The sequence below is a fragment of the Poecile atricapillus genome, chromosome 21, assembly GCF_030490865.1.
Source record: "Poecile atricapillus isolate bPoeAtr1 chromosome 21, bPoeAtr1.hap1, whole genome shotgun sequence".
Taxonomy (NCBI): Eukaryota; Metazoa; Chordata; class Aves; order Passeriformes; family Paridae; genus Poecile; species Poecile atricapillus.
In genome coordinates, this window is record NC_081269.1 from 6,196,925 (window position 1) to 6,219,918 (window position 22,994).

Below are 22,994 nucleotides of genomic sequence, written 5' to 3' on the forward strand. Positions count from 1 at the left end.
TGTGTCTTTCCCTACTGTGATCCACTTATCTCTCATTTTCTTTCCCCTTTGGAGGGAAAAATATACATTGATGTATCACAAACCCATCAAGGGCTTTCCCTATCCAACACTAAACAAACCCAGCCTAAATGTACCTTTAGTCTCCAGACTTGGAAGGCATTTAATGTATGATAAACTATCTTTAAGAGGTGACAAATACATCTTCCCAATAATTTTCTTTCCTCTCCAAGCGTCAAAGAAGCTTAAATACCATGGAAACGAATATGACAAATCCCCCAGACACTAAAATTTATCAGTCCCTTTCATACACTGCCCAACTGAAGCTCTTAAAGCATAAATTCTCTGCATAAAAACACAAAATAAACCCATGACAGAGCTGAAGGGGGGGAAAAAAAGAGTCAGATATTGTGATTTGATCTCATCTGTAAGTCACAAAACACCCAGGATGTACTTAAAATTTTATTTCTATTTCCAGTACATCATAATAATTACAAAAGAATGGTCTGCAGCCACAATTTAAACCAGTGGCTGAATTTGTGTGGATATTCACACACAAATGATTTATTATAATCACAAAGGCTTTCAGCATTAAATACTTGATCCTGAAATCCTTAATCAGACAAAAAAGCTCAGGAAATTCTGCTCCATCCAGGCCTGACTCTCATTTTTCCAAACCAGATCAAGAGCTCAATGTTGCCTCATTTATTCCTCCATCACAGGAGTGCCTCATCTGTGAGTAAATATTGGAATAAATGTTCAGAGGGCAAAAAGACACCTCAATATTCTGCTGTTTGGGCACTCACAGCTTTGATTTCACAGCTTCAACCCCCCCCAGCTGCCTGGTTTCAGTGCAATTTGCTGAATCTGGATCTCTTTTATTTAGAAGGGACTATCAGACATCCTTGAGTTGCCCTCCCACAGATCCTCTCAATTCCATGATGCCAAGATTTGGGAGTGCATGGCCAGACCCCAAGGAGTTCCTGTACATCCCTGCCCGTGTCCTGCTCTGCAAACAGTCCCAGAATTGGCTTTGCACTGCCCTGGAAGCCACTTGGGCAACTCCAAAGCTTCTGAAAGGAATTCTCATTGCAGCACTGCTGTGCTGATTCTGTGAGGAATGGAAAAATCCCCACAGATGCTGAGCCCCAGCACTCCTCAGGCTGCTCCACTGCGAACTCTGGCGCTGCCACCCCCATTTATGACAAAACACCCAAACAATAGTGTCCTTTTCCCTGCTTGCTTGTGAACAATTGGTTCCCTCATCACGTCCAAATCATAAAAAATTGAATATATTTTACAGTTATGTCCAATACAGGATTGAGCTGGTATCAACCCCAGACTAACAGCAGCTGGCTCTCTTCTGCAAGTGCTGCCTCCTATGCCTGGTCACCTTTGTCTTCTGTTGCCATTGCTGAGTCTCTCTGCTGCTCCTCTGGATCTCCTGGCAGGATGTTGGTGACTGTCTGGAGGAGGGACTCGATCTGCTCCTCTGTCAGCCTCTCCTCGCTTTCTTCCACCATCTGCAGGTCAAAAAAAAAAACCCCACTGGCATCATTAAATCCACACTTCCTCCCTCAGAGAGGACTCAGCTCAGCGGGGAAGACTTTGTCAAGACACAGCCTGAGCTCATCACAAAAGCATTTTACAAAGCAGAACTCTTGGAATATTTTGACAAAAAAGAAAGAAGTCCATTGTTCACCACGACAATTGGCACTGTGTAATGAGATCCTGCTCTCCTTACAGCAAGGAAAACACCACCCTGGGAACAGCCTGGTTTATCCTAAAGCCTCTCTCCGTGTCCTGAGACAAGCTTTTACTTTAGCTCAAATACAGCCCCACCTTCCTGACCTTTTTCCCAAGTTTCTGTGTTTTCATGGGATATCCTGAGAGGGATTCCCTGGATCTTGGCATCTCATCCAGCACCTACATAAAAGAAACCACCTCATCCTACTGCAGCTGTACTCCACTGGAATTTGCTTGGATGGGGAGATTTCAGTATATAAAGACATTTAAAAGCTCTGAGCAACATCAAAAACACTGCCATGAATCAACTCCATGATTCCATGAGATTAATTAGGGACCTACTCCCACTGTGGAGCTGCAGCAGCTTTTATATCATTGCCACCAGTAAAACAACTGCCCGAATTTATAGACAGCTGTTAAAAGGAAAAGAAGCTTGTCAGAGGACTGGAAAAGCAAGTCAGAAGAACTCTTCAAACACAAATGAAACCAATTAGGATTGTGGGGTTTGAGTTTTCTTTTTTTTTACACCAAGTCCTTGAAAATGGCCTTTGAAGAGGAGTGATTTATATTAATGATGGTTCTGAGTCAATGCAGGTTTAATCAGCTCTGGCTGTAAATTGCCAGCTCTTCTGAAAAGCAGAGTGGGATGTTCAATTCATTTCTGTTCTTCAGAGTCCTCGGAGCCCTCTTTGCACAATCTGATCATCTTTCATCAGGATCATCCACAGATCTGCACACACACGGAGAATCCACTCCTCCACAAAAGGCAGACAGTGAATTTCCATTTGTAAATGACTTTCTGGGGACTATCCCCATCAAAGGATGAAAATCCCTGTGGAGTGACTTCCCAGGCACTGTTAGCTCAACAACTACTGTAGGATGCTGCCTTGAACAGCAGCCCTGGCTCTGCTTCCCAGCAGCTGCTCCACTGCACAGCCAGTGCTCAAACACACTCAAAATCCTCCTTCCCTGGCTGGGAGGACCCCTGGCAGCCAATTCCTACCAGGAAATTCCCACAGGGAACCATCTCAGCACACCTTGGAGCATCAGCACCACACCACAAAGTGTGGAAGATGTCCCTGGAACTAAATGTTCTTTCAGGTCTCTCCCAGCCCAAACTATACTGGGATGCTGATTCCATGATCAAATCTGCTCCACCCACTCCTTGGAGCCAATGCTGCTGACAAATCACTCCTCTCCAGATGACCTTTGCTATTAAATTTCACAGAGGATTATCAGCCTGGCTTTCAGCATGGATTATGGGGTTATTCACTACTGTTACACTGAATTTTCAAGATGGGGTAGGTGCTGTAGGAGCAGGAGCTGTACAAAGAACCAGCCCAGGTGCTTTGGACACCTGGATCACTCCAGGTAGGATGACTGAACCAATGTCTCCCAGATTTGTTACTATCCCTCAGAAAAATTGGCCTTGTTTAGATTTGATTTATGGCATGACATAAAGCCCAAACCTCTTCCCATTTTAATTTTATCTATATCTGTATCTCCTCTCCCATTTTTCCCCTCCACTTTCTCCTTTTGGCGCTTGCTCTGATGAAATCAGAACTCAAATGAAAACCAGAGATTTCTGATCAGCACCAGCTCGTACCAACTCCTGATTTTTAAGGCAGAACACGTGAATCCTAATCCCTGGTTTTTTTCCCTGCTCCCCAGTGACTCCAAATGAGTAATGCCCCAACTCCCAGTATGAACAATCCCACTGATGTCATTTTTACTGGCACAGCACGAGGCTGACAAACTGCAGGGACAGGCACAGCAGCTCTGGGGGGTGCTCTGGCAGCCCCAGAAATCCCAGCTGAGCACGAAGCTGATGAAAGAAAATCATCTCTGGTGCTTCAGATGCTCTGGTATCTCATTAAAATGTTGTGAAAAGCATTTTTAGAGATGCCAGACCCTGCACTGAGCTCCCAAATTCCCTTCTGCAGACAGATCCAGAGGGAAGTGGGAATTCCTTCAACTGCTGCAGCAAATTCACCTCTTGGTGCCTTTCCAGCAGCTCCCAGGATTCACCAACAGACACAAATTAACATTTAGCAGGATGGACAGACAGCTTCTTAGTCAAGTTGATGCTTCAGCATTATTTTGTTGTGATATTATTTGAGATTTCAAATGATCAAAAGCACAAACTGTAAAAATCAATTTTTTTCACTCTTTCAGGAAGAGAAAAAACAGCCTGAGCCTGACTTATGAAAACATAAGCAGTGAGGAAGCAGCAAAGCAACAAGCCAAAAGGAAAAATTCAAAAATAAAGCACAGACAGCACGCAGATAAAGAGGCAAATGAAAGTGTCCCAAAAGAAAACAGATCTCAGGGGGAACAGGAGGTCACTCAGAGGCTCATTCTACATTCAGCAGATGTTCTCACAGCCTTCTGATTTACAGCTGCAAGACAAAATACCTTTGATGCTGAGAGCACTACGAAATCTGGTGCTGAGAAGAGAAATGAGGTGCAAGAAGCAGCCTAAGAAGCAAAAAACCCCAGTTGGATTCAGGTACCTCCTTCTCCAGCAGCAATCTTGCCCATCTTGGAGAAAATCTCCAGCAAAAAGCCCTGCACTGGCTGAAGCTGCTCAAGAGCCAGACTGAGCCCATAAGCAGCCAGGAATGCAAAGTTTATAGTAAGGAAAAGAAAAATGCAAATGTTTGAAGGGAGGGGATGAGCTCAGATGTTGATGTTGGCAGTGCAACCCAGCCCAAATGGGAACAGTTTCCCCTCTCAGATGATGCCATGTGAAAAGTTTGGGGTATTTCTGACCAAAGTGCAGCTGGCCCTCAATATTTGGAGATTTGGGTGAGGAGCAGAAGTGGGCAGTGTGACAGAAATACAATTTATGCCTAAATAGCCCCCTGATGTCATAAATAATTCTCACTGCAGCTTTTCAGCATTCAAGGCTGTGCTGCCCCAAAATAACTCCAGGGGTTTAGGAAAAATTGCTGCAGCACATCAATGTCATTCATAAACACACCCAGTGTGTGTTACCTGTGAAATGTGATAATTCACTCAGCTCAGGCTTCACTAATAATTTCTATTTCACCCAAGTTAGAGCAGTTTGTTATTCAATGTCCACTGCAATGTATTCATCAAGTCAGCAATGCTCCCATTTAATTTCCACAATGCTCTACATCTTATCAAAGAGGGAATCAGGAAAACTTTATAAATTAATTGGCATAAAATTCTCCCAGCTCAAACCAAAAGCAGCACGTTCCCCCTGCAGCTCAAATTTAATTCTCAGACATTCACAGCCAGCCCATGAAGATAATCCTAGGGATTAAAGTGTTTATTCATAAATTAAGGTACAAATCAATGTTCATAGTTCCATGGACAAATGGAAGCACAAAATCACTCAGGACTGTCTGAACTCCTTTTTTTACTCGGTGAAACAAGGACAAACACCCTTAATTCAAACCATACCTATCTTTTGTGCTTACCCAAATAAAAGCAGAATTTACGAGACTTCATTCTCCTCCCTGTGCTGCTTTCAATGCTAAGGTTTATTTGGTTTAGTCTCCTGAGACATAACAATAAATCAAGAATGAAAAATAAATAAAACCACACTGATGAACCCCAAGAAGTTCTGAAAGAACTGAGAAATTCTCTCAGCATCACAGGACAACCTATGGGTTAAAAGCCATTGTTTATTGGAATAATAAGCTAAGAATTAGACTTTAAAATAATCAGTAAAGTACAGTAATAAAGGAAATAAGGGCTCTGATCATTTCCAAAGCAATTAAGCACATAATTTAACTCCAGTGGAGGAGGGAGATGTTTGATGAGAAAATCACTGTTATTTCCTCCTTTGAGCAGTGATTAGAAATTGTTCAGCACCACCACATTAATAGGAAAAAAGCACATTAAAAAAAAAAAAAGAAATAAAGTAAAAGATTGAATGATTGAATTAATGTCTCTCAGAGATAATTAACCAAGGGCAAAGCAAAATACACTGGTGAGAAAACAAAATGTTGAAACTCTCTTAAGATCTTTCATTCTCCAAAATACTTTTTCATTATTATTTTCCAGTATAAAAGACAATGTGCCAGCCTGGTAATGCACATTAGTATGAAATTCTCCAAGGTAGAAATACATTTTTAAAAAGCACAAAATTAAAATTTGCTTTTCCACTCAGAGAGAAAAACATGGAGCAGTTTGTTCCTCAAGAAGGTGATGCTTCACCTTCAGCATTAAGTAAAGCTGAACCACTCTCATGGTGAGCTGAACATCCCTGACTTTATTTCTTCCTTTTGGGAATCGCTGAGCCAGGCCCAACATATGTTAAAGATTAAAACAGGAGGTCAGGATAGCTGCAATGTGTACAGTGCTTTACCCTCTGGGGTAAGAATTTAAATTTCACGCTGCTTTTGTTGCTACTGTTGTTGGAAAAGAAATCCTGGCAGAGAGGCTGGAAAAGGCAAAGATGAACAATGGCAGCAATTTATGCATTAAGGTTTACAAAAGATCAAAATATCACAACAGAAATTTGCTTTTCAGCTCCAAAAGAATTTTATCGAAATGGATTTACTGTTTGCATACAGCTAAAAATAAGGAAATTTGTAGAGGGAGAGTAAAAAACTAAAAAGTTGGAAAGGCAAAAAGCAGCAGTAACTGTAATTATAATTATAAATATCCTCTCCCATGAGCCTGCCAGGTAAATCAGATTCCATTCTGTGGTCAGACTGCACTGAGTAAAAGTTAGAGACATCAAAACTGAGCAAGTGAGAGCCAGCTTGGACTTGGCTGGCATTTTGTTAAAAGCTTTCTGAAAAATAAGATTGATGTGCCCCCATTCCAGGAACTGCTCTGAAGTTCTCCCCAGCATTTCCTTCTGATTCAGGGAGGAGAGAATCAAGGCCATTTTAGAGCCAAAATTCACTTCTCAGCAGGTTGTGTCTCATCCATCACTGCAGGGAAAGGACTTTCCTGCAGGGAACCTGTGCATGGGTGACCTCTGTGTTATTTTACACCCAGAAAAGGCAGATTTTGTGTGTTCAGTGACTGCTGCAACCTCTGTCCTCACCCAAAATAGGATCCAAGTCAGCAATTGAACAGCAAAATCATCTCCTTGCTTCTCCCAGCTCTGGATTTCAGTAACACCACCCTGCAGCTCCCCAGCAGCCCCTGAGTCCAAAGGCTTTGACTGAAGCACTTCCAAACGTGCTGCAGCTCTGGGGAGGAATTACCTGACCCAGGGTTAAGAATCCAGGACACTCACACCACTGCAATCTGATTTTGGGAAAATGTGCCCTGGGAATTACAGGGGAATCACAAAGGAACTGGAGTAACTGCATCCCAAATACTTCCACAAAGATACAAATTCAGGCTGAGCCACAAATGTTAATTTTTTATATTAAAAAATTAAATTAAGTTTTAATTTAAAATTAAAATAAAAATTTAAATAAAAATTTAATTAAATTTTCATATTCAACTTTTCACAAGTTGCTTTAGGTCATTAGAGAAGGGTTTGGATCAATAATGAACTGATACTGAAGTCAAGTCTTGTGTCTGTGTTCTCTGAGTGTCAATGAGTTTTATTTGACATTACAAAACTTGGAATATCTAAAATATGGCACTCTACAAAAAGCTGACTTCTAACAAAAGCCCCAAATTCTTATTTTCTTCAAACACAATGAACTATTTTCAGTATTTTATGAGTAGGTAGGGTAACAATGAAGCAGGTAGGACAGAAGGGAAGAGCCAAAGCTAAGCAGTCACCTGAGAGCCCCAAAAGAGCATTTAAAGAAGGGAAGAAAAGCCTGCAGATGGTAATAAAATAAATCTGTCTAAGCACATGAAGCTAACAAAGGTGTGAGACAGGCTCCAAATCATGGTTTCTGACTAACTTAAAGCCTTAAAGCTCCTGCTTGGGCTGCTGATGGACACTGATCTCCTCAGCCACAGAACACAGCATTAATTCCTCAGCTGGAATCATTCTTCTGAGATGCCTTCAGCATCCTAATCTCTGCTCTTGGTGACAGAAGAAAAATAGTCCTACTGGTCCCTCTTTAATCCTTCCCTTTTCTTGCAGCAAAATATGATCCTGTTCCTCCTCAGCTTGGTTCCAGGGGCAGATTGCAAACAGATGTTCTTAATGCAAGAGATCTTCATTGAAATCATATCCTGACTATAACAATCTCTTTATTACCACAGGGGTTTGTACTCCTGAGGAGATGCTTGAGAGAACAGAAGCATCTATTTCTATTTAGTGACAATCCCTCTTTACAGCTGAATTATTCTTAGACTGACAATGGCTACTTTCCATCAGAAAGTTTATACCCATTTTTCATCCTGCATTACTGCTCATTTCTTTTTAGAATTTTTGATTTTAGTGGAACCCTGCCATTAAAACAACCAGGGAAGATGTCAAAAAATAAAGTATTCCACCACAGAGCTGCACAGCAAAAAGATTAAATACATTCTTTTTTGCAATACTTTCATAAATCACCTTTAATGACTGCATTGGGCATTTTAAATGTGTGCCACTGAAACAAACAGAGGTGGAGAATCTGTCTGAGAGGGCTCTGACAGGAAGCTGAGTGGATCTGAACCTGTAGATGTAAAATGTGCATAAAGGGATACATTCAATCACTGGCCCATGAGAAAGCAATTATTCAATTGATCTCCAAGGTTAAAGCTGCTTCCAGTTAAGCTTTGAACAGGCCCAGGCATTGTTACTCACCAGCTGGATTTCCACTGCAGTCACAGGCCTGTGGTTCAGCAGCTGCAGCTTTTCTGCCCTGGTAAAAGCACAGTGTAAGAAAATCCACATTACTGGGTGGTTTGAGGATCCCCTCAATGCCTGCAGTGATGCAAACACATTCCTGATATCTTAGGGAGGAAATGTCACTGCCAGGAATAATGCTGGCTGGGTTTGCAGTGTGGCTGAAGGGCCATCATTTGGGTATTTTAATGATTTGGGGGCTGTCCTGTGTTCAGCTACGCTGCTGTTGGCACCTCTAGCCCAAGGTGGCAAGCAGAGACCCTTAGATCATTACTTTGCAAGCATTAATTAACTGCTGCTTTGTTAAAGCTGCACAGAAATGTTAAACAACTCACCAGAGATCAAAAACTTCTGCTATGAACACACAACCACAAGAACAATTTTCATACCTAAGGAGTTACAATCCCATCAAATGGCAGCAACTTGTTTATCCTTTTAGCTCATTGCACATACAAAGTTCCAGCAGGGAACTACAATTTGAAAAAAAACAAATCTTTTTTATTACTATTTATAGGGCATCTTTAAAGTGTATTTAAATGGATTCTGGAGGGTTTAAAGCATATTTAAACTGATTCTGGAGGGTTTTCCCATGGGGGTTTTTTAGAAAGGAAACCTCACAGCTTTTAAGAGAACACACATCACTCCATGTTTACAACCGACAATTTCTGTGTGTCTGGAGATACCTCAGAGATATAATTTCATTTCAAATGGCCTCTGCCACTGGCTGCTGGATGATCCAGCTAAAATGTCTATTTTAATCATCACTTTCTGCTTCAGAAGAAAAGCTTGTAAATTTTCAATACAGCATTTATGAGATCTTAGCAATTCCTAACAGAAAGCTCCAGGAAATCCTCCTATTTATTTATTCATTATTAGTTTGCTTTGCTTTTGGAGAGCCAAAATAAGTTTCCACTGGTGATGGGAAGCAGGGAGCACACCTTTTTTTTTTTTTCCCCCATGTTAATCACTCAAATCTATTTGGTGTTTCCAACATGAGGCTATGGAGAGTGTGCCTGGATTTTGCTCTGAACTCAGAGCACTTTACTGGCAGAAAGATGAGGTGTTTGTAACTGCTGCCATCTACCACTGCCACAAAAACCAGGAAATAATGACAGAGATGAGCACTCAAATCCTTTACATGGAAAGCAGGGGATTTAAGGAATCAATGAGAGATAAAACTCACTTGTGTAAAAGGGGAGCTAAAGGCAGCACTGCCACGCAGAGCTGGGGAAAGAATATGAAATAATATCTTTACTCTATAAAAATCTGGCCAATTCAGCTGGATTCTGGATAGATTTTTCCTCCAGAGCTGGGAAATTCCCTGCTTTGGTGCCTGATGGAGGCACAGAGCTGGTGCTTTCAGGGGTCTTCGCTTTGCTCCCTGGCCAAGCAAGGGTTGGTGCCTCAGTTTCCAGAGCTCTCCAACAGCTTCTCTGAGGATCCTCCTTGTAAAAACCTCCCTCCTCCTCCTCCCCCAGCCCTACTTACAAGGACAGACTGTGATGAATTCATGTTTTACCCAAGTTTCTCTCACATGCCACTTCTGAGATCAGAGCCTTCTCAAACAACTCTTTCTTCTTTGCAGCAAGACACATCCCAATCCTCCAGCTCCACCACTCCTCCTCACAAAGCACATTATTTTACTTTTATTAAATAAATTTCCTCATCTTCTTTTCAAACTAATATCCTTGAAATTCCTTGCCAGCAAAACTCCAGCGCCAAATGAAGAGGATCAAACAGCAAAAGCCATTTCATGCCTGAGCTGAAGAATGCAAACCTGATTTACCCAGAGCTATGTTCAAGCAGGTAGAGCTGTGTTTATCACAGGAAGATTATTGGCACAGCAGAAAGCAGAAATAAATTAACACCAATTACACATTGTGACTAAAACAATCAATTAGTGCAACTGCTCATGTTTCCTGAAGAAACAGAGGGCACAAAAAAAAAAGGTTGCCTCTCCAAGACTTTTTGCTTATAAACCATGAACATCACTCCAACTCATTAGGGATAGACAGAAATTTTACAGTCAGGCCAAACAGATCCTAAAAGCATCATTTCAGGGTATTTGCAGTTTTAAAAAATGTGTACAGAAGAATGAGAGAGAACTTACAAGTGATTAACATATTCAGATGTGTAATCTGAAGGATTTCATGGCTGGTTTTGATCAGCAAAGCTCCCTACTGGAAAATGATGGTGAACAACACAAAGGAACGAGCAGCAGGGTACAAAAAAAATCCCCAAAGCTGTATAAATGCCATATTTCATCTTGAGCTGCTTGTGCAGCGTGAGCACTAATTAACACCCCAACATAACGATCTTTAGTCATGGTAATATGTAATTATGAGGTAAGCAATGAAACAAACACTCCCAAAAAGTCTCCAAATTTCATTTAATAGGAAGCTGGATTGCTCAGCCCTCAGCAGCAGCAGAGGGCAGAGGACTGAGTGAGAGCTCAGTACCCACTTCACCTTTTTAACACTGATCCCAAAAGTTGACTGCTGGGACCAGGCTCTGTGTCTGATCCCAAAAACTGACTGCTGGGATCAGGCTCTCTGTGTACCTGGAATTTTCTGACAGCACACACACAGATTAAAACCTGAATAACCACAATTTCATCAGAGATTAGCTTTAAGTAAGGCAACCATGCATTAGGATCAGCCCTGACTGCAGTGTTTGGCTTGGGCACAGACCTAAGCTCACGCTCCATTAAATCTAAAAAGTAAAATTAACTTTTTCCAGCTCCCATGAATTCATCTTTACACTTTCTACAGCATGCATGGCACACTGATGCTCGTTAAATAAAAAAGGGAACTGTCCCATTCATCCAAACAGAAGGTGAAGAACATTTTCAGCTTCATTGCCCTCAAACTTCAGCATCTGCACTTTCCCTGCTCTGCCTGGATTTTAGTAACAGTTTGGAACACGAAAGCTGCTCATTCAAGAGGAGAATCCATACAAAAGATGAGTGACAGTTGAAAGCAATTTTCTCACATAAAAGCAAGATTCTACTAATCAGAGTTAATGGGCCGTGCTGCAGACTTGTACAGGACCTGCCTGCTGAGAAATCCCCAAATGGCAATTCCTGCTGTGGGGCTGAGCCTCAGCCCACATCCTGCAGCTCTGGAACTCAGCTGGAGCCAGGAGCAGCTTTTCCAGGATGGAAAAATGCTCTGGAGTGGGTCTGGGGACACACACAAAGCTCAGACTGCAGGGGACAAAAACCTGTGCAGTTACGGGGAGGAAAATGGGTCTGAGGTCTGTGTGAGGTGAGAGTGTTGGAGGAGGTGAAGATGTTGAGTTCCAACCTAAAAATCCAAAAAAACATTTCTACAAGACAAAAACCACCTCTGAGTCATGTTCAAGATCACAGACAGAATGGACAGCACATCCCTACATTGATACATCCATTCTAAAAAATAATACAAATACTTCCATGCTCTTATGGAAATTCAGAAAAAATGCATAATTTTCTGCCATTTCTGATATTTTAACCAAAATCTCCTGAGTGTGCTGCTATTGCCTTTTTTTTTTTTTTTTCAATCTGCTGAACTCCCAGACTGCTTTTCCAGCAAGAGGACTGGGTAAGGTGAAAACAGTGCCAAGATCCAGCACAGAGAGCTAAAAAACCCCTTCAAACATCTGTGCCTGAGCAGAAAGCAAATATATCTTCAAGAATGGATTGTTTGAGAGTTGCTAGGAAAACCATGAAGTAACAGCTGGACACACAACCAGGGGTTTTATTCCTGCTGGAAATATAAATCCCATGGTCCTCAATCAACCATGGCAACTCTTAATGACTGAATCCTGAGCACAGGGGCTGGCTGAGGGAGGATTCCCCCAAAGTGGGAAATCACAGCCCCAGTGAGTGCTGTGAGTCTCCACAGGGATTCCCACTGGAAAAGCTGAGAATGATCTTTTTAAAATCTCTTAAATGATGCTGTTGTTCAATGGGCACGATCCTGACTTGCTGTTGAATATTCACTTTGAAAGCTCTGGAGGAGACAAAAATCACAAAGCAAATCCTTCAGCCTTTAATATTGCAGAGGTTTGTATCTGTTGTCATTTTTGGCAGTCACGAGGGAAAATACTTTCTAGAAGTACTGAAGATTTTCAGCTCAACACTTCCTTGACTGTGTTGATTTAAAGACAAAAAGGGGAATGTTCATGACCAGTTCTTTTAAAAAATTATAATAACATGCAGTGATTGGAAATGTGATTATCCCACAATTAGATCCAAGATAGGCTATCAGTAACAGGAAGAAGCACAAGAAGAGCCAGTTTTAATTGAACCATAATTATAGAGCTGCAGCTCAATAAATGAGCTTTTCATGCAGTGCAGTTCACTATACCTTACAAATATGAAGCCATTCCAGCACTAAAACTGGAAAATTAGCTGCTAGTGGCAAACTCTATTTCCAAGTACAACATGGCTCACTGAACTGGAGCTTCAGCCAAAGCTTGAGGCCTCAACAAGGTAATAATAAATCTCATTATGTGGGTTCAGAGCTTTAGTTTTTAAAAAATCTCAGTTCTACAGTTTGTATTTTACCAAAGTAATGATTAAAAACTATGGGAAAAACTGTTTTACCACAGCTTAACTATGTCAGTGAAATATCTGGCTTTGAATTTTCTCCATTTAGCAAAGCAGCTTTCTGAAATGACTCTGGAATATTTGTTTGCACACAGTGGTATTTTTAAAATCTGCCTTTTAGGAAGCTGTTTTTTGTGTCTGTAACACTAATCTGAGACCAATGAGACAAATCCATCACAAAATGGATGCTGGTCTATTAACCTGGTATTTTGAGCAGCAAAAATCAGTGGTAACAGAAGGAGGTGAGGTGATTTTCCAGGAACTGCAGAATTTGCCAGAATTATATTATCAGCTCTCTCACTGGAGCAGAGACATCACGTGCAGCCTGACATCCTGCAGGGTTTGGAAGGAAAAATAAGAATTCCCTTGATTCAAACTCTGCTGTGCCTCAATTCCCGGTGTTTCCCTGGCTGCTCTCCCTTCCCAGCTGAGGATTCTCCCATCCACGAGCACAGCCTAGCGCTGAGGGCAGCAATCACAGCCTGAGCAGGGAATGTCACATCCCAAGGCAGGGCTGCAAATCCTGATCTTCAAAGTCCTTGTATTAGGAAATAGGCTGAGCCTAATTAAGACCATGAACACGCTGCTTAATTCTTTCCCCTCTGATTAGAGGTGGAGTCATGACAGGAATTCCAAGGGAAGCAGTCTGGGCTGATGGGGTGTTGCTGACCCTAAAACCAGACTGAATTGTCAGAGGGCAGACCCCAATTAACACAAATATATCTTAAATGTAATCAGCCACTTCAGAGAGCTATTATCAGCACAGACAGTGTCTGACCAGCTAAGCCAGCACATTTTGGGGTGCCTTACCCAGAAAGGAAGCAGCAAAGAGTCTGGAGCTCATTACTCTTGGTGGGAGGAAAGGTCATTACAGGCATCACGCAAGCAAGGTCCTGGAAGAGCAAACACTGCAGGCATCTCCAAGGGAAAGAAGCTCTCTGGCAGACAGCTGGAAATGAAATCCCTGAACACCACCTCCATCCCACAGAATGGAAACCATCAAAGCCTTTTCATTTAACAAGAGAAGCAGTGCTGAAATAACCTTGGTTAGGAACCAAAAGGTAGCTCCAAACTGCCTTGGAGGCATTGCTGGTTTAAGTGGTTTAACATGAAGTGCCTTAAAGAGTAATTGCACCCCGTGCTCCCTGTGGTTTGGGGTGAAGGGGATGCCAGATGGGCCCTGACACTTCTGGCTTCAAGTGGCTGCATGGAAAAGACCATAAAAAAGAAGTGCCAGGATCACACACAAAACAACTCTGGGTTTTATCCTGTAAAGCATGTGGCAGAGTTGGGAAGTTCCTTACCAGATAAGGGAGGGATTAAAAAATTAAAAGTTGTGCAGGAGGCTCACAGAACAAATCTGAATTCTGACAGGGTGAATTTGTCACCTACAGCACTGGCTGGCTCTTCACTCTCCTCCTGCTGCCACTATGCACAAGAAATGATTTGGGAGTAATTCCCTTGCTTCACTGCCCCAGGAGAAGGACACACAGGATGATACCTAACCCCAAATGCACCTCAGAGCATCCGTTAAAAATTAAACAGTCCAAAATCTCACTTAAAGCTTGTAACTACTCCAACCTTTCCAGCTTACTGAACAAGCAGGGGTGGGAAGATGAATATTTGGGCAGACCTTCTACAAAAGTGCTCAGCACTGTAGGAGACAGAGAATCTGCAGTGGGAAGTTTCTCTGTTTTAACTTAAATTGTTCAGTATTTCACTCTTGCAGATCCCATCCAGGGGAACAGTTGCAGTCAAGGTACCTAAAGTGGAAACACTAAGAGTAAACCCTCAAGTCCTGGTCAAATTCTACCTGAAAGAAGTTTAGAAATGAGCTTTAAATTAAAATAAACAAACTCTTTGATTTTTAATGGGAGTTTTACACTAACATCATTCAGTTCCTTTTACTCTGAAAAATCCTACTCTGCCTTTTTGCTGTGCTACATCCTTCTGCTGGCTCTTCCTAAACTGCTGCCCTGCACAGCCAGCAAAGCTTATTTCTCTTCAGAAAGGGCTGTTTTACATTACCAGAAGGGAAGGATGCTCACTACTACTCAAGAAATGTTTGCTGCCAATTTTAAGACCCTCTCAGTGCCATATTACCACCTCTTTACACCTCTAGTATTTTTATTGCAGAGTATTTTCTTTTCTCCGTGCTTCAATACCTCCAGAAAATAATTAGGATACATAAATGAGTATCCTGCTGTATAAAATGAGCTACAGGAGGGTCAAACACTGACTTACTGAGACCAAGCACAATTCCAGGACAGAATTCCCAAGGAGCAGAGCATCCCTTTGTGCAGAGCTGCTGCTGTGCTGGGTGTGCCTGTCTGTAGAGAGGGGGCACTGAAAGTCTAACAGAAAGCTGACAATCTGATTTCCCTGCTCTGGACAAGATAAAAACTTGCCCAGCAGAACTCCAGAGCTCTCACTGTGTGTTTTGTGGCACAGCCAAATGAATGAAAAGCCTCTTTCCCAGAGGATGAACTCCTTGGGAGTCCTTCCAGCAGGGAATAAAAACACACTCAGTGTCTATCCAGCATAAACTCCTCAGAAGTGAAGGAGGAGCCACTTAGAAGCATCTAAATATCAGCTTTTTTTCTGTTTTAGAAGTCAAATAAGTGATCTGAGCTATCCAAGCAAGTGGCCAGCTGATTTCATTTCTATTTACATCAGGCTTCACTCCCACTCTGCAGAGCTCCAAGAGGATTATGTGCCTCAAGAACAGGCACTCACAGCTCTGCCAAAGAGGAAAAAAGCCCTGGGAGTCTTGGAATTGCAAAGGAAATATTTTCTTTTCCAGGCAGAACTTCCCAAAATAGCAACTGGATGTTCAGCTTCACTGGAAATTGCTGGGGGAGGAGGGAAGCTTGGTTGATACAATATTTAAATAACTGAAATGTAGATCTCAGAGATCCTGGACAAAGTGCACATAAAGAGAAGCTGGAAATACTCACCCATGAGTGAAGGAAAAGATGTTTCTCTGAGCATTTAAATAATAGCAGAAAATACTTAAACTCCACTCTTCAGATCATCACTCTGTCCACAGAGATAATTTTTCAGCATTAATTTAGTTTTCACTGCTGTTCAAATGCACAGGAGTTAATTACTTACTTGGTTAATTTATGGTCTTTCATTGCTACCAGGAACTCCCTGACAGTCTCAGGACTCTGGTACTTGCAGGGTGTTTTTGAAATGTACTTCAGCGTCTGCAAGGGACAGAAAGAAAACATCTATTATTTTCTATTATTTCACACTTAATACTTGTTTTACCAGTTGTGTATGGAACAAGTGGTCTGAAAAGTCTCCTCAGTCCTGAGAAAAACTGGAAAATCAATTCAGGTTTGGAAATAAACTTTATCTGAGCTGTTCAAAGACCAAAACTGCAAGTTGAAGAGTACAGGAAAGGACTGAGTTTTAGCTCTGACTGCTAAAAAACGCCCTCTTGCTGTTTGTGACAGACATTTGCTACCTTGGTTTGCTCTTTGCTTGGTTTTTGTCTTTTAAAAGCACACAGGAAAGTTGAATTTATCCTTAAAACCAAGTTTTCATGAGCTCAGTGCCAGGAATATTCTCACTGCCAGCCCAGAAATCCCTCTTTAAGTTCTCTAATCTAGCATTGTTTTTATTCTTTACCTGCATTTTTTGCAATTTAAAGTTGATAGAAGCAGATTAAGTGGCTTGTTATGGAATCTACAAGGATATTTTGCTGTTAAATATTAATTGAGACAATTAAACTTTGATCAGTTTTTTTCCATATAACACCCACCAACCTCAACTGAATTTGACAGGAGATGTTTAATTTACTTGCTTTATTTAAAATAACAACACTGAACAGGTGGATAATGGAATTACATTACAGAGTAATCTGACACGAATAAAAAACCAATTTGTTGATAAGAAAACCCCACAAAAATTCCAGTTCACAGCTGACTTTTCACTGAAAGTGACTTAATATATTCTAAATATTTCTTGTTACTTGAATTAAACCCCAAAATGAAGAGCTGGAAATAATTATAATTTATTATTCCTTTCTTTAAGCCCTGTCTGACCTTTCCAGATAAAATGAAGCTGTTATTCACCACCAGTGATTGAAAGAAAATTATTATATTGTCAAGTAATGTAATTATTTCACAGGAGTAATTTTTCTCCCGGGTTCATCTTTTTTTGGCTATTTCAAATCAATGAAAAAGCCAAATACACAGAAAAACAAAGCTCCTTTGGAGTTACTCCAGTGCCAATGGATCTGAGTCTGCAGGGAGCTTGTGAAGAAATCCAACCCTGTAAAATCAAATTCTGCTTTCCTTTCAGTCAAACACAGAAAATACACCCAATATTTATACCACCTACACCCCCAAGCATCCTATAGGTATTTAACATATGGAATAACAAAGCAATTCAAGATTTCAGGTGCATCCTGATAAAATTTACTTACAGGATCTTCCTCAGCTGTTTTCCCAGAGGTGCAGGAAGAGACTGTCAGTCTCCATAAAGATTTAATTCCCATTTTTGGTAAGCCCCTATTTTGTTGAATGCAAGGCTTAGGAATTACAACCTCTGTATCTTTTTCAAACAAAGCCAGAACTAAAACAAAACCAAAGCCCAGGCCAGATCTTATCCACATGAGTCGTTTCAGTGCTCAACAGAATTACTCATGCAAGCAAAGCTGCCTGTCAGTCCCCAATTCTGCAGCACACACACAATGGGTCTCACTGCAAGGCTCTTGGGAAGTTGCTAATTTATTATAAATGTTGGTATTTATATTATAAGATTTTAGAATTCCTTCCCAGCAAGGGATGAAATGTTTATTCCCGACCTGGCATCCAAGTGATGATATCTGTACATGTGGTTTGGCTTTTCTTTAGATCAAAAACCAATTAAAATTATCTGTTTTGGCTGGGAATTATTAATTTGTTAATATAAAATCATGTAATCTGTGCCTCACCTTTGAAATCATCATCTTAATTATCACATTAGGTGATATCATGAATTTGTCAGATGATAGTGAGCTCTGCCCTGTGTCTCAAAAGGATGGAATACTCAGAATTAAAATAAAAAAAAAAAAATCCTAACAACAGTAAACAGTTGAAAACGAGGGGGCTTGAAATTTGGAAAGTTTTTTATAGATTTTAAGAACAGCAGCTGCCTAACTCTGCCCTGACAGCACAGTTACCCTATAACCTGACCACAGAAAAGTGGCAGATAGAACATTTTATTATGGTTTGAATTAGGGGATATTTGATACCAAATTATTAATCCACAACCCTAAAGATGTGAATTATTGCAGATTGAGCTAACTGGGCTTTGCCAGTGCTGCTCACCTCATACATGATTGTGTTCAGATTCTGCTGCCCAGAGCTCTGCTTGGTTTTGCCACTCTCTTTACGCTGCTGCTTGAGATCAGTAAGTAACTGGTACACCTAAAGATAAAAAATAAAGTGGTTTAGAGCATCTGAGAGTATTTTTACCTAAAAGTATTACAACAGCAAATCATAAATGAACAGGAAAAATCCTATCAGCCAAACAACAAAAAATGTGTGGCTGTTTTGGTGGATGGACCAGCAACTGAAATGAGAAATGTTTTGGCCCCGGAGTGATGAGTAAGGGTATAAATTGTTTTTTAAAAGCTGTGACTATTTTAAACAGATGAATGGAACTTTTTCAGATGTTTTGCTTCAGGATTTGCAGTATATCCAGAGTCACTTCTCACTGCTCATTCCCTCATTTTTACCTGGCTTCACTCAAGATCCAGCTCAGGGAATTATGAACTGACAAGTCCAGAGAAATAAGAAACCAAGCATTTCTAGACAGTGAGAGATATGAACATAATCAGCTACAAGCCCTCAATTACTTCACACTTCTATGGAAAAGGAACACTTGTCAGTGCTGAAATCTCAGACTCAGGCTGTGAACTTTGACAACAAACACAAAAGGACAACAAGCTCACAAAAGAGCTGCAGGGATGGAACATCTTTGTGTGCAAAGCATCACTTCAATTCACAGAATGTCAGCTCTGCCAGTGGAACTGCAACTGGGGAGAGGAGCAAATGGAAAGCTATCAGGAGTTGGAGGGGTATCAGTACTTTTAAAAATAATATTTGCTATTTTTTTCACATTTTTAACAGCCAGGCACTGAACACCAGTTTGGCTGAGATGATATCATCTGTTTCTCAGAGGAAATGTAAGAGAGCTCTTTCCAGATGCCTCATTAACACTCACAAGATTCCTGCTCTGCTGTTTGCAGACAGATGCAGCTCAGGATAAAACACTTCAAGATTAATTTCAGAACAGAATGAAACAGCTGCAATAAAAAGCAGCTCCAGCAATACAATAACACAAACAAAGCCACTTGGGTTATTAAAACTGTTTCAAGAATTATATTAATCAGCAAAGCAAAATATTTCCATTACCTGGCTTAAATTAAACCATCAAGAACACAACATTTCTTTCTAACCCCCTTAAAATGAGAGAGAAAAATACCCACTTCAGAATAATCTCAAGACCAAACAATACTACAGTACCCACTACTAGCAAAACCATTTCCAAATCTTCTTTAAAAAGCTTTTTTTCTTGAAAACAAGCCAAATGCAAGGATGAGTACATCCCCCACAGGTTTTGCTGATTGTCACTACCAGGTTTCAGCTTCCAGAGATTTATACAAGAGACTGATGACAGCTTGAAATTGCTGCTCTAAAAGCAGAATGAAGACAAACTTACCTCAAAGTTACTCAGCAATGCGGCATTTGCATCTTTTCTAAAAGGAAAAATGAAAACAATTAATTATGTTCCAAATGAAACTGTTTGAAGCTTTTCTTTGCCCAGTCACAGACACTAAAAGAACATAAAGTTAAAAAAAAAAAAAAAAGCTCCAAGACATTTTATTTTGGTGATTCTACAATTTCCATCTCTGGAGAATATTTTCCATCTTGTCAATACAAAATGACTTAAATTTTGAGTATATTTTGCACAGTTTGCCCCATAAATCATAATACACTTGTAGAATACACGCCTGTCACTCAGTCACCCTATTTTACTCACACAATTTCACACACTCAAACCAAATTGCTTTGCTTCTTCCTTGGAAAAAAAGTCTCTGATTTTATTCAAATAAAGACTGATGGGAAAAATAATTCAGATTACATGCACTATTTTCTTTATCAGTCAAGAGCACCCTGAGTATTTTAGTACCAGGGACATGTGTGTGTGTGTATAGACACAAATAGGGCTTTAATTTTTACGTGTTGTACTGAGTGAAAAAACCAGCAATTTATTGCATTTGCTCTTTATTTATTCTTCCCATCTTTAAGTGCCTGTTCCTACATTAGAAGGGCAAGGCTGGGTTTCCCATTTTCCACTTCCTCGGTGCCCTTAAGCAAGAATCCTTATCCAAGGGTGACTGCAGAGCCATCGTGCCTCTATTCCTCCTGGATACTGTAAATTTATATATTTAAAGTAAAACGAGGGAGAAAAACTGCCCCAGAACATCCTCTATTCCCTGAACAACACATTCTGCTGAGCAGTCAGCAGCCACAACAACAGAAAGTTTCCATACAAAAGGAAAAAAAGGCCTTTCTCAGGTCTGTGCAGCAGCTTAGGAAAAAGAAAAAAAAACAACAAAAAAGGTACAATGTGTTGTTAAGCACCGCGAATCGTCTGAATAGAACTGTCACGTTCATCACTTTCAAATGGTAAATGCATCCACAAACTTCCACAGGTTCTAGCATTGTTTTTAAATGAAAAGGACCTTCTAAAATACGCTGAGATGAACTTCAACTTCCATTTCGCTGACCCGAGTGAAACTTCAGCAAGTGAGCTCAGGCACGCATTAGTTTTTCATTCATGTTTTACAAACCATATATAGCTTTTGTTGCGAGGTAAATGCAAGTCTTCAGAATGTTTGCATTCAGCCGGGCCCTACAGAAATCCCCGTGGATCAAAGACATTCTATAGCGAGAATTACGTATGGAATTCTTCGGCTGAAAGAGGATGAAATAAATACATCGCCATGCAAATCAGGCTGCGGAATCAAAGGTTAAGAATGAAATTATTTAAGACAACTGCTTTCCTTTTTCATTCCAATCAGCTTTGCCATTCAGAAAAATGCTTTTCTTTTTTTTTTTCACTTCTGCCAACTAGTCAGTCTCAAATCTTCAACACCTCTGTTGTGTTGAAATACCCAAATTATAAAGTGATCAACGTTTGCAATAGAAATAAAATTTCCTTCAGTCCTGACTCACAGCTACCAAATTTACAGTCAGGAAACAAGGAATTCTGAATAATGGTCTCTAATGTATATTTTAAAGCAGTCAGCTCAACACTATGCTTAATTTTTATGTGAGTAAGCAGAAAGGTAAACATCTTCATGGTAGAACCAAAAATACAAACTTTTTTTAGAGTCTTTAAATAGTTAATATTTGCCCAAATTTTAGTCTAAACTGAAATACTCTTAACTAGGGCTGCATATATCAAAAAATATCACATCTTTGCAAATATCACTGACACTTCCTATTTTAAGTCTGCTTTCAATGCATTGTATATTTAAAACACACTTCTGAGAATTATTTTTTCTAATAACAGATAATTCTGGTAAGAAATACAGAATAATTCTGCTAAGAAAAATCCATAGTAAGAACTTGAAGAGTTCCAAAGCTTCCCTTCCAAATCAGGCAGGAGGCAAAAGAAGATTAATAAAAAACTCAGTGGATGTATAAGAAGCATGACAGATTTTTTTATTAATGGTATCAAAAGCATCTTTCTCAGTGTACAACAGCCTGAACAGCTCATTTGTCTGCAGGCTGCTACTCAGATTAAGATTGTCGTACAAACCTGTACTTCAGCAGATGTTTCATATTTTTAATCAACTTTTGATTTTCATGCTCATAGTAGAGATTTAATGATAATAAAGCACCCCTGGATTACACGGCTGCAGGAGCTCAGTGATTTGGAGGAGATACCTCCCATGAGTGCCCCTACTCATTAAAGAAATTAAAATGAAAACTAGAAATTTAATCAGCTCCATAGAACTCGTGAGATTTTGAACTTCAAAATAGGTCAAATCCTATAGTTTTGTGCCTGAAACACACGGTAAGAAAGCCTGGTGTAACAGCCCTGAAATAACAACCAGACAAAATTCCGACTGTGTTATTATGTTTGCAATGGCTGGCACAAACCCCTCAGGTTTTTTCCTTCTCCAACATTGCCAGCTCCTACACAAAGATCACGGGAAAAATGAAAAATTCCCATTTTGTGTCTCCCTGAGGGAGAGAGGAATGGGACAGGAGGGGACAGGAGGCCGCCTTTCACCGCAACACCTTGTCCGGCTTGTCCGGCAGGAGTTTTAAAGAAAATAAACTCCTCAAACATTGCCAGAACTCACTGCTGAGGGCAATAAACCCCTCAGGGATTTCCTGTACCCTCACAGCCCTCATGCACAGGCCGACATGGATGGACCCACACACCCCACAGAGATATCCCCCATAGAAACCTCACATAAATATACCCCACAGAAATATACCCCACAGAAATATACCCCACAGAGATTGACCCCACAGAGATTGACCCCACAGAAACCCCAAAGAGACTGACCCCACAGAAACCCCGCAGAGATATACCCCACACAAACCCCACAGAGATTAACCCCACACAAACCCCACAAAAACCCCACAGAGATGCCCTGCAGCTCCGAGGCCCGCCCTGCGCTCCCCCCATCAGGCCCTTCCTTACACCTCCATCTTGTCCTCTCCGGCGCGGCCTCCCCTCAGATCCTCCCGCCGCCCTCAGGCAGCCGCAGCCCGGCGGGACACGGCGGAGGAACAGCGGGGTGAGGCCCGGTGGAGCTGAAGGAGGATTTGGCGGCCACGACGGAAGCGGAAAAGGAAGAAGAAATAAGGAACTCAGGGGAAAAAAAAAAAAAAAAAAATCAAAACCGAA

The 22,994-nt window shown here is 40.8% G+C and overlaps 1 protein-coding gene across 1 annotated transcript; it reads right to left on the minus strand.

The window, feature by feature from the left end:
• On the minus strand, window positions 1–22,946 carry CRCP (CGRP receptor component). Its single transcript, XM_058854604.1, has 7 exons — window positions 22,788–22,946; window positions 19,782–19,818; window positions 18,386–18,484; window positions 16,179–16,273; window positions 8,432–8,489; window positions 1,391–1,520; window positions 1–730 (listed from the first exon to the last, which is right to left on the minus strand). The coding sequence occupies exons 1-7, from the start codon at window positions 22,793–22,795 to the stop codon at window positions 714–716; spliced, it is 444 nt and encodes a 147-aa protein (XP_058710587.1). The 5' UTR covers window positions 22,796–22,946; the 3' UTR covers window positions 1–713.
• Between the last annotated feature and the right edge of the window lie 48 nt (window positions 22,947–22,994).